This window comes from Diceros bicornis, chromosome 4 (assembly GCF_020826845.1).
Source record: "Diceros bicornis minor isolate mBicDic1 chromosome 4, mDicBic1.mat.cur, whole genome shotgun sequence".
NCBI lineage: Eukaryota > Metazoa > Chordata > Mammalia > Perissodactyla > Rhinocerotidae > Diceros > Diceros bicornis.
The window spans coordinates 34,513,532-34,526,105 of record NC_080743.1 but is presented as its reverse complement, the minus strand read 5'-3'; the positions used below and the strand labels follow the sequence as shown (position 1 = coordinate 34,526,105).

The 12,574-nt window shown below is 37.7% G+C and overlaps 1 protein-coding gene and 1 long non-coding RNA gene across 2 annotated transcripts in view; one reads left to right on the top strand and one right to left on the bottom strand.

Moving 5' to 3' along the window:
* Positions 1-9,167, top strand: part of LOC131404193 (uncharacterized) — an 84,024-nt gene extending 74,857 nt beyond the window's left edge. The window contains exon 3 of the long non-coding RNA XR_009219741.1: positions 8,900-9,167. This is a non-coding gene — a long non-coding RNA (uncharacterized LOC131404193). The remainder of the gene's footprint in view (positions 1-8,899) is intronic.
* Positions 6,363-12,574, bottom strand: part of PLPPR4 (phospholipid phosphatase related 4) — a 44,079-nt gene continuing 37,867 nt past the window's right edge. Inside the window, exon 7 of the mRNA XM_058538611.1 lies at positions 6,363-10,114. Coding sequence (XP_058394594.1) covers positions 8,789-10,114 — 1,326 coding nt within the window. The 3' untranslated portion in view covers positions 6,363-8,788. The remainder of the gene's footprint in view (positions 10,115-12,574) is intronic.

The following is a 12,574-nucleotide window of genomic DNA, read 5'->3' as shown; positions in this document are numbered from 1 at the left end:
GGACTAGACACCCATGTCTGAAGTTTCTGTGTTTTTGGAAACTGAATTTCCATAAGCCATTTGGAGAATTTTAGGAGGAGATCTGATCTGACTTATGTTTTTAAGAAGTTTGTTCTGGCTGCCGTAGGAAGAATGGACTATAGGGCGGCAAAATGGAAGCCTCAAGCCTAGAGAGGAGTATCAAGAGTTCCTGGTGGTTCTAGCCAAGGTTAAGGGCAGTGAAGATGGGGGAACGAGGTTATAGTTGGGATGTATTTTGGAGGAAGACTTGATACGACTTGGTTTAGAAGTGAATGGTAAGGGAAAGGAATGGATTAAGTACATAGTTCAGATTTTCTGCTTTACCAACTGTAGCGGGGAAGTGGACAGTTTGCAATTACTAAAATGGAAGAATAAATTTGGAAACATAAAACAAGAAATGTATTTTTTTGTGTGTGTGAGGAAGATTAGCCCTAAGCTAACATCCACTGCCAATCCTCCTCTTTTTGCTGAGGAAGACTGGCCCTGGGCTAACGTCCATCTTCCTCTACTTTATATGGGATGCTGCCACAGCATGACTTGATGAGCGGTGCATAGGTCCACGCCTGGGATCCAAACCCGCCAACCCCAGGCCCCCAAAGCAGAGCATGGGAACTTAACCACTACACCACCAGGCCAGGACCAAGGAAATGTATTTTGAAAATGTTAAATTTGAGAAAATTATAGATATTTAAGCACAGATATCAATAAAGTAGGCAGTTGTATATTTGGTTCTAGAGTTCTAGGGAGAGATGAGGACTAGAGATAAAGAAGTCACATAATGTTGCCCCAGAATAAGAACTAATACATACTGCCACGTTGTTTTAAATGCTTTGCCTGTATTTATTCATTTAATCTCCATACCAACCCTAAACTATTATCCCTGTTGTACAGACAATAAAACTGAGGCACACAGTAGGCACAGCTGGAATTTGAATACTTGTCAGCCTGACCCCAAAGACACTTTCATTGTTCCATAATTCTGAAAATAAGCAATTGTAATATCCTAGTGGCAGATTGGGTGGGAATAGGGGAACAGTGGATATGCCAGATATAAAGAAATCATTGTAGTCCCTGGACTCTAATATCTGATTTTGAATTTGAAAAATAACCTTGAATGCTGACTATAAAGAGGGCTTTCTGTTTTCTTTTCTAAATGATAGGATAAGTAGGTGCTCTTCCCTGCCACTGCCTTCACAGAGACTACTGTGGAGGTGGGAACGTTTGAACGAACAACTGTTGTGAAATCATATCTACTGTGAGGAGACAGCTTGTTCCGAGAAATCTGGCTAGACCATGTCAACATTTCTTAAAAGATGCTTCAAATAAGGGAAAGGAGACTCTGGCTTCAGAGTCTCGGAGGGGATTTCTGAGAACTGTGGAACTTCAGGGCGCAATCAAACGGACAACCAATTCTTTCTCTTCCAAATTCCCTCATACTTTTCTCTGTGTAATAAATTTTGTTATTTCTGTATTTTCATAATTTTTTTCACTCTTAGTAGATAGAACACACTTATTCAATTATTTGTGTATTTATTAAGCATCTATTGTACTAGAAGCTGCTTATGAAGGCTTTCGATTTAGTGTGTAGTAAACATTCAATGCCTTGTTAATCAGGTTGATTAATAGTACAAACTATGATGAGGTGAATACACTGATTGTTTAGAACAAAGATATAAATATTCTCAAAAGGAAGAGTTAGTTTAGCCTTTTTGAAAATGTACCGACCCCAATGTCAGAATACTTCTTTCTTTCATTCATTCATTCATTCATTCATTCATTTCAAATGTTTATTGAGTGTCCAACCTATGTGGTGGGTGATGTGCTAAACATTAGGAATTAAAAAATGAACAGAAGGTAGCTGTTCCCTGCCCTCAGTGCCCTCCTGATACCTACCAGTGGTGTGACTTCGAGTAAATCACTTCTCGTGCATTCTACTTTTCTCATGTGTGAAAAATAGACAATTATAATGATTGTATCTAAAAGGATGAGTGGTATTTCAAATACTTTCCAGTTCTAAAATTGTATAAAGGAAGATTTAGCCTTGAAAGACAAAGGGGATTTAAAAAGGCGAGCAAAGACTTTCCAGAAAGAGAGTTAAAAATAAATAAATAAATAAATAAATAAACACACACACACACACACACACACACACACACACATACACACACACACACACACAATCACGAAGCCAAGTCTGTTGCAGCAATATATTTTTATGGAGCAGTAGTAGAATATAAAGGTCTGTAGGTGGTATTGTGAACGGTCTTGAAACTGGTGTGACAAAGACTGATCATTGGCTTCCAGGAGCCGTTCTCATCCTTTTCCATTTGGTTAGAGAAGATACAAAATTTTAGCTGGGCCCAGGCCCTCTCAGCTGGGCTACACCCCGCAGACTCTTTTGCATCATGGTGTTGTATTTTGCACCAATTGGGTGGATTATACACGACAGATGCAACTTCTATATCATCTTCTGAAAGATAAACCTGCTTATCCTTGACTCCCTCCCTCTCGCCCCCACTTCTGTTGGGAAATCATGACAACTAGAGCAACTTTGGAAGCCAGGAATTAAAGATGGTAAAACCACTTCTCCAACTATGGGCTGCTCATGTTTGTACTGTTGCTTGAGATGAAATCATACGGTGTGTAACCTTTTGGTATTGGCTTTTTCATTCAGTATAATTCCCTGGAGATTCATTAAGGTTGTATCAGTAGCTCATTTCTTTTTTTTGCTAAGCAATATTCCATGGTATGTTTGTATAATAGTTTGTTTAACCATTCACCCACTGAAGGACCTCTAGATTGTTTCCAGTTTTTGGCTATTATTAATAAAACTGAGATGAATATAGGTACCATGATTTGTGTGGACATAAGTTTTCATTTCTGTGGGATAAATGACCAAGAGTGAAATTACTTGGTCATAATGATAGTATATGTTTAGTTTAGTAAGTTTTTTTTAAAGAAATTGTCAACTGCTTTCCATAGTGGTTATACCATTTTACATTTGCATCTGCAATGTATCAGTGATCTAGTTTTTCCACGTTCTTGCTAGTGTTTGGTATTATGTATTTGGTATTTATGTCAGTTATTCCTGTAGGTATATAGTAATATCTCATTGTGTTTGTTTTAATTTGTATTTCCCAAATGGCTAATGATGTTGAATATTTATTCATATGCTTATTTGTTATCTGTATATTGTCTTTGGTATAATGTCTGTCCATATCTTTGTCCATTTTTTTATTTTACTGTTTTACTCTTTTAGTCTTTACTGTTTACTATATTATTGCCTTTTTATTGTTTATTTTTGAGAATTTTTTATATATTTCTAGATTTTATTTAAAAAATGTGGCCCATGAAGGGGCCAAAAGATAAATTAGGCCTCATCGAAATCAAAAACACTTGCTCTTTAAAAGACTCTGTTAAAAGGATGAAACAATAAAGTACAGACTGGAAAAAATATTTGCAAAGCACATATCCAACCAAAGAGTAGTAGAGAGTCCTAGTCCTAGATCCTGAAGATTTTCTCTTGTGTTTTTTTTTTTTACCAAAATTTTTATAGTTTTACATTTTACATTTAAGTCTTGGACATATTTTGGTTAATTTTTGAAAATACCTCTTTTCATACCTCCAGAAATATCTGTGGAAATATCTGTCATTATTTAATTTAGATGCAATAAGGGAAAGATTGGACTGGGGGTGGAGTGAATTAGATTTTCCTAATACTCAAAGATTACGTTATCTTTTCTCAGAGGGAAATCATAGGCTAGAGGGTATAAACCATAACATGGTGGGGGAAAAAAAGAGTTCCTAGTGTAGACAGTATCTAGATTTCTTTCCATAAGGTAGTAGCCGAGTACAGAAGGGCCTGAGGTGATTAAGACAAAAAGGAGATTTTATATACCACATCTTCTTCATGCATTCATCTATTGATGAACACTTAAGTTATTTCCATATCTTGGCTATTGTAAATAATGCTGCAATGAACATAGGGGTGCATATATCTTTTTGAATTAGTGTTCTTGTATTCTTTGAATAAATACCCAGAAGTGGAATAGCTGTGGTATATACATACAATGGAATATTACTCGGCTGAAAAAAAAGAATGAAATTTTGCCATTTGTGACAATTCAGATGGACCTTGAGGGTACTACGTTAAGTGAAATATGTCAGACAGAGAAAGACAAATACTGTATGATTTCACTCATACGTGGAATCTAAAAAAAGCCAAAACAAACAAACAAAAAACCCCAAAATAGAAACAAACTCATAGATGCAGAGAACAGATTTGTGGTTAAAAAGAGGAAGGAGATTGGGGGTGAAGGGGGTCAATTGCATGGTGATGGACGGTAACTGGACTTTCGGTGGTGATCATTTTGCAGTGTATACAGATGTTGAATTATAATGTTGTACACCTGTTGTATGCTATTTAGAGTTTAGACAGATTTTTCTTGTAGGCAATGATTGAGAATCTTAAGGTAGGGGGTATAAAGGAGAAAAATGGGCATTCAGCAAGTTTGTAAAATAGAACTGGTGTCAGAACTACAGTTTTTCTCAGTTGTCCCCTCCTTATCATTGACTGTAGTGCACAAAAACACGCAATTAGGGACTTACATTGACTAACACTGAATTGTATGAACAGTGAAATAAAACTCATTCTGTATCAGAGGACTCATTTAGATATTCTCTCGCAACTAGAAAGCATGATCACTAGGAACTTCCTATAATTGGATCTTACCTGCGATACCACGCACCATTACTGAAATCTACATTTTATTCAAACTGGAACATCTGATCCTAGAAAATTTTGGAAAGTTTCAACAGAATAAAAACAGGAGACACATTTACTAAGCAGAGGAAATGAACTATCCAGTCACAAACAGATCATTATTCATTTTCTGGGCCACATTTTCCTTTTTGATGAAATCATTTCAATTCCTTTTGATTTCCTTCAATTATATTAATGAAATTACACTCTGAATCATGCATAATTTTTCGTATTCCCTTTGAACTGTAATATGAAGGACCCTTAGATATCTAGGAAAGAGTTGACCTGTGAAAGACAGAAATGATATGGCCCCTAATGATAGCTTCTTATGTATATACCCAGAATCCACTCACCTGATACCTCATGAGAAAGGTACTAGGATCAGGGGTACTTGAATACAAATCATCTATTTTGATATATTATGTAGTAAAATGGTGATGTAGGCTCTTAGCAACCCCATTTGGGTTGCTTATATTAACTTTGTGGTCAAAGATGACAATACTCATTTGTTAGTCGTTTTAGACCAGCAAGCTATTTCCTATTTTCTTGTAAGTAGTTTTTGCTCTCTGGATAAAATACACAGTGCTAATCCATAGAAATTTAGAAAAGACTTTAGAATATCTTTTGGCAAGGATAATGTATGAATGTTCCCATTTTAGAGATGAAAAAATCAAGACCAGAGAGGCTTAATGTTGTATTTCAACCAAGATAAGATACACATGTTTTTTCACATGTTAACTGCTCTAAAACTAGTATGTTTTCTACCATAAATAGCATCTTACAAGGCTATTGGCCAGGGAACAATCGTGTTATAGTTGCTTGGTATGCATGAACTTGGTTGCTGTTGGACAACTGTATGAACTTGGTGGTATTACTGGACAACTGTAACTTCATGTTTCAGTCAATGAACCACTTAAGGATCATTTCAGTAAAGTATAAGTCCTGATTGTGGTCTAAGAACTTGTTTTAATACTTTCTAGTGAGATATATAGAGTACAAGCAGTACAACTCATAGAACAGGTGTTAACGGCTGTGAAAATAATCCTGGAGTCAATAGTAAAGCATTCTTCTTAAGAAAAGCTGGCACAAAGGGGAATAATATTTGGAACAATATGCACATCAACCACTCTTAGTCAAAAATTGATTCAGAACACTTGGCCTTGACTCTTTCATATTTTCTTTTTTTATACTCTATAACATCGATACATGAAAAATCTATGCCTAAATAAATCTAAAAGATCTCCTTTAATAAGCATAAAATAAAAATTCTAAATGGTCAAGAAACATTATGTGATAGTTTGACAAACTTTTCTTTCTTAGTGCAACACTTTCTTCTAAACAACTATGAATATAATCAGTTTTGATTCATTCTTATTTTGCAGCTCTTTTTCTATAAGCCAAGTTATTATCCATTCATACTCTGAAGTAAAAAACCAAAATGTTCCAATTTTGATGAAGAAATCTAATCTTTATTTCTATGATGTTAGCACAATATACTCACACAATAGCTTTGATCTGTACTTAACAAAATACATTATAGCACTTTACAAACTTTATCAGTTTGGAAAACATTGCATAACATTTTATTAAACACAATACTTTATATATATATTATATATTTTCATAATTTTATATACTTTAAAAAGATAATTCACTCTCTTTATTCAATGCTTGGTTTTATCAGTAAAGCACAGCCTAACAAAGGAAGAAGTGCTCTCATTAGCAAATAAGATCAATAGAACACTAAGAGATACCACCTGTTAGTCTCATTTATTTTAAATTAAGGTACCAGTGGAATGTAAACAAATTTTTTTTGTAATTTTTTTTTACAAAAGATGTATTATCAAATATACATGCAGAGGTCTGAGTTCTAGTGACTATCATTATATTTCCTTAACAATGTGGTACAATTATTGAAGTCGTTAAAAACTGTAGCCTTTGGCACTTTGAGTAGAAAAAGAATATATCAATATTTATGTAAAGAAAAAAAACTTCAATGACTAGAGAAGTACTTTAAAATCTTTTCTTAAGAAATAGGAAAGATTAGGAAATATCATACTGCACCTGAAATGCTGCAGTTTGTTTTTTCAGTTCAGAGTACTAAAACCGGTCCACCTTTCCCTCTATCAACCGGCAAAAGCCAGTAGGAGTGTCATGATTGTGGTGGGGGTGAGAAGTGAGGAAGGCAACATTTTACTCCCACTCCCCCCTCTCTGAGAAGGAAATTGCCAGAAGGATATAGTTGAATCTGTATTTTATTGCCAGAGTTTTCAATTCAGCTGGTTTCAGCTAAAACCCTAATGCTTTAGGAGGTTGGTGACTCTAGAAAGCTCTGCCCTTTTCCTCTAGAAGCTGATAATGATGTGGCACGATTCATCTCTAAACAATTCCTTCTGTTCTCATTGAAAACTAAACTGAGATCAGATCAACCAGCTTTGTTGTTCCCTTTTATCCCCTTGGCAATCAGCAAGTGTATATTAGAATTCTTAAGATGGTGTAAAAAAGGTTTAACACTAAATTCCAAGAACCAAATATTTCTTCATGCTTAAAATAAATTTTTAAGCTGAAAAACACCTCAAAATGTTTTGTTTTTATCTTCTGCTTATTGATAATCTTGGTTCCCTTTGATTTAGGCTGAAGGCTTCATTCAGGTTAGGTAGCAAAAACTGTTGTTTGCACGTTAAGCACTAAAACTGTGCCTATTTAGATATTTTGAAGAAATACATTCTTAATTTATATTGTGAGATACTTTTACTTAGCAATTTGCACTTTTTTCAGAGTCTTCCTGTTGGTGTCCAATTAACAAAAATATTTTAGGGAAGAAGGTAAAACCCAAGTACTGTGGCTCCAATTTACTGGTTATCAGGATATCAAAAAAGTTTATAATCTGGAACCAAATGGAATTTTTGGATTACCTGTTAAGATAGCAGCCTAAGCCAGCTGGTTGGAGACATCCAAGGGAAGACTTGACCAACATTGCTGGCAATGTAACCCATAAGGTCAAGTTTTGGTTTAGATTTCTTGTTTATAAATTCACAGCAGTATATTTTGCTCAAGGAATGTCAACTGTTATTTTTCCTTTAAAAGTAGAAGAAAACATGAATAATATCAAAAAAATTTAAATCAATAGATGAAGGAGAAGCCATAAAATGCAAAATATGATCACAATTTCAAAAAACTCTCTCAAACAATATATTTTTTAAATTATGCAAAAGTACTCACTAAAAAACAGATTCTTCATTAGCAGGAGCTATACTTAAAAAGTAAGCAGCAAAAAAAACTATGCAGAAAAATACTAGTTATTCTCTTTCACTGAAAATACTCCTACACAATTTTTGTTCTTGAAGAAAGCATAATTTTTAAGAAATGCACAAAACCTTTTCATTGTTTGACTGTGACAGAGCCACTACAGAGGAGCTGCGGGGTGTCCTATTCTAACACAAAGCAGCCAGCATCTTAATACAGTAGCATTTCTTTGACAAGGAATTGCACACCACTATTTCACAGCTAAATAGAATTTGAGAGTTTACATGGTATATGTACTATAATAATCAGCACCACCCGTATTGAGCTTTGGGTGCAGATTCTGCAAAATGAATATATAATACTGCATGGCCTCTGCTGTAGGGAAAACGCATGTTCTGGATTCCCACAGCTAATTATAAAGAAAAATCCCTAAGGTTGGCACATTCAGGAAGTAAAATAGTATACAGTGAAGGAAACCACTTTCTTTTGATACTGCCCTCTGCAAACCTTTTGAGTTTGAACATAGGTCTTAAGAGTCTCCAGATTATCACATTAGTTAGGTTCTTGCATTGTGCTTTTCCCTCCCCTTGATGTGAAATCTACAAGCTTGAGTGTAGTAGTTCTCAAGAGTCATTGAGTTCCGGGCTGATGGTGGATAATCTAGTTTGATGAGAAGACTTCCCAATCGCTGGAACAGAGCACAGGTAGAATCAGTACGTGGTCTTTTGGAGGTCGCCCAAATGATTGAATGGCCATCATTCAATCTTTATAAGCCCGTGTGGGGGAGGTTCCTTTGTAGAAGATATTTCTAGTGTTTTCCGGGCTGTTGCTTCTTTCAGGGATTAAGATGATGTTGCCCTTTCTCCGCAGGGTGGAATCACGAGAAGAAGAAACGGACAGCGTCTCTGAACCAATTTCACTGCCCTCTACTGGGGTGACGCGGATGGTGGTGATTCCATGATGGTGATGCTCATCATTATCAATGTTGCTTCTCTTGCGATCTCCAGAGCCAAAACTGTCTTTCAGGGACTCACAGCTTTCTGAGTCCCTATTGAGATCGTTGAGCTCATAAGTTTGGCGAAGGCTGCCTTTTTCAGGGGCTTTCCATTTCCAGGAGCCACTGCCTTCGCCTTCGGTGGACGGGATCTGTATGATGGGCCTGTTGTTCTCCGGGTGAGCCTCAACCCTCACGATCCCACTGGGTTCGTGGTCTGTCAAGGTTTTATAGCGGATGGAGCCAGTGCAGGAGACCGTGCTGCCTTCGGTGTTCTTGGGGCTGCTTTGGAGAACGCCCTGCTGCTTGGACATGGCTATTACTTGCATGATTCGGGGCTGGCTGTTGCTTCTATTACAGGCCACGGTCTTCTCCGCTGCTTTCAACCACTTGGCGCGAGCAGAGCTGCTTTTGGGGGAGGTGCTTATGTTTTCCTGCGTCTCCTCAGGGATATGCACTAACTGTGAGGACCCAGGGCGGGACTGAATGGACACTCTCGGTCCCCCAGCCATGCTATTGTTACACCCGGGGACAGCGCCAGGCTGGATCTTGAGGTACTGATTGCCAGGACCATGGTGGTCTCCATTCACCCCCACCCTCGATGGCTCTGAGCTTGACCTCATTTCTATGGATCTGGGTGGTGACTGTCCAGGCTCAGTCTCTATAACTTGCAGGGACAACTTCCGACTTTCATTCTTATTCTTCCACTGGGTGAGGAGCTGCTTTGATCGAGCAGAATCCATAGAGGCATGGATGGTGGCGTTTCTTCTGACAGGGTCTTCTACGGATGGGGTGTTGGCTCTAGGCAGAGTGTTGCTGAAGGTAACCATGTTCTCCTTCCCCATGGGGCTCCGTGGAGTGATGATTTCTACATCAGCATTTGCCCTTTTGAGGTTTGTCAGCGAGCTAGCATCTCTGTGGTTTCGGTTGAGAATGCCTTCTGTGTGAGCAATTCCATCACTGCTGCTACCATTTTTAGCAGCTAAAACGCGGCTGGGGTCTTGATTGAGGTCTGTCAGAGACCTGAGGGCTTCTCTGTGCTGAAACATACTCTCTTCGCTAGGCAGAAAATTTCCCACAGCATACAGGCCCTAATGTTGAAGAGAAACCATAAATACCATGCATTAGAGAACCCACCGAAGCACATAAATAAGGTATGTGCTCTCTATACACCATTGACAAAAAAATAACAAAAACTAAAACTACAACTACTCAGAAAATAGTTTGTAAGTTATATCATAAATCACCAAACTAATTGTTCAGAAGTATGGAGCCCATTGTTTTTTTTTTTTTTTTGCTTGTGGAAGATTAGCCCTGAGCCAACATCTGTGCTAATCTTCCTCTTCTTTGTATGTGGGATGCCTCAACAATATGGCTCATGAGTGGAGTAAGTCTGCCCCCGGAGTCCAAATCCTGAACCCCGGGACCACGGAAGCGGAGCCCACAGAACTTGAACCACTCGAGGGCCCCGGGGCCAGTCGCCCATTGTTTTTTATTAGTTGTATTTTCTCTCCTTTCTCCATCCCATGGAATGTTTTTGTGAATCTTATCCTCTGTATGTTTGGAGATGAAAAGTCAGACAACGAGAGAAATAAGGACATTCTTCTGCTTTTCAAAGCAATTCATGTTTCTGGATTCAGGAATGTCTTGTTGAGTGACACCTCAAATGACTTAACTGATTTATTTTACCTTCCATTTTCAATCATACCTCATGATGGGAAGCAGAAGAGGTGTGGAAAATATAGAACAAAGAATCATTCATAAAACATGATATCAGGTTTTGCAGTGAGATCTGAGACCCATATTGCTACAACTCACATGGAGTACAGCCCTGTGTGTTCAGCATTGTACAGAGAGTTCTGGGAAGAGAGGACAGAAACTGTCGCTAGATTGGGGCACCCACGTTCTTTCCTAACTTAAACTTGGCATTAAATTGGGAAGTAATATTTAATCAATTCAGTGCTAGTACACTAAATTTGAGCCAATTTTTATTTAATCTTGTCTTCCTACTCAAGCTATCAATTTTTTTGTTTGTTTTAGATTTGGGGGATAAAAATCTGGAAAAGGCTGAAATTCAGATTCAGAATTTTTACTCTTTTTACACATAAAAGGTCTAATCCCTGCTGGATTTTCTGTTTTTGAGATGCTTAGTTTAGAGAAAAGAGCAAGCAGCACATACCTGTTTGTGTGCTAATTTCAAGAGATGGTAGCCACTCTCTACTTTTTCAAATCAAACCAAAGGAATCCCATAGATTTAACATTTTATAGAGTGCTTACCAATGAACAACAGCATTGGCTTAGAACTGATAAATTTCCAATTTCAGGGCATAGAGTGCAACAGGAATGGAATAAAGTCAACCTTCTGCCTCTCCAAGTACTTTATTAAAGTATTTAAGTTCAAATCTTCTTCTAAATAATATCTAACTATGCTCTCACTGCCAGAGTTCCCAGGATGAGAACTCCCTACCTACCGTTCTGTTAATCATTGTATTTAAAGTTGTAGGTTTAGGAACACCCTCCACTAGACTGTAAGTAACCTCTGCCTATACTGTCCGACATTCAATGCCCAGCACTGTGCTTAATAAATGTAGTTGTTTAATCCTTGTTATGATATGAAGGAGATAGTTATTATCCTCATTTTATAGGTGAAGAAACAGGCTTGTGAGAGGCTACATAACTTGGCCAAGTGGCAAAAGACTTGAGGTTCAAGCCCAAATCCTTCAGACTATGGAGCCCATGCCAATTCCAGGACACCATGAAATCACACATGTGCAAAGGCAATGCATGAACTGGAGAGCGACGGTTCCCAGTCTTCTTTATCTACTCTGCAACACACATTGCCAATCAACACTCCTGTGGGCAACCCAGGCTTATGCACAATTCCTGGCACACTAACTTTAATTTGATTACTTTTTCCTCCACTGAAGACAGCATGTGGGTAAGAATGAGATTTGAACTGACAATCCTGACTATGCTAGTTTATAAAAACAAAAAATAAATCATTGCTCACTTCCGTACTTTTACGATTTTTTGTAATCATTTTCTTGTAACACCTTTCACAAGTGTTTGAAGCCCACATGATTGAGAACTGCTGCTAGCGACAATTCCTTTTCATCTCTCTGTCAGCTTCTCTCAGTTTCCTTCATTATTGCCTCTTCCTCTGCATGCCATTTGCATACTGGTGTTCCCTGGCTCCTTTATATTCTTTATGACCTGGCAATTGTCTATACTCTCATTACTATAATGATATTCCACCAATAATGTCCATGATTCCCAAATCTATTTCTCCATCATTGCTCCTTTGAGCTCCAGACCCAACTATTCAGCTGCATAGTGATCCTTAAATTGAGCTCATCAACCCACTTTCCCTCCACCAATCTGCTTCCTCTGTCATTTACCTCATCTGCTAATGTTGTCACCATCTGCCCAATCTTCCAAGCTAGAAACACGGCCATTATCTCTCATTCCTCCTGTCCCCTCACCCTCCACTTAATACTTACTCTCTCACATGTCCATCTTTTTGCATGGGCAGTTTCTTCTCCTTGTATGCT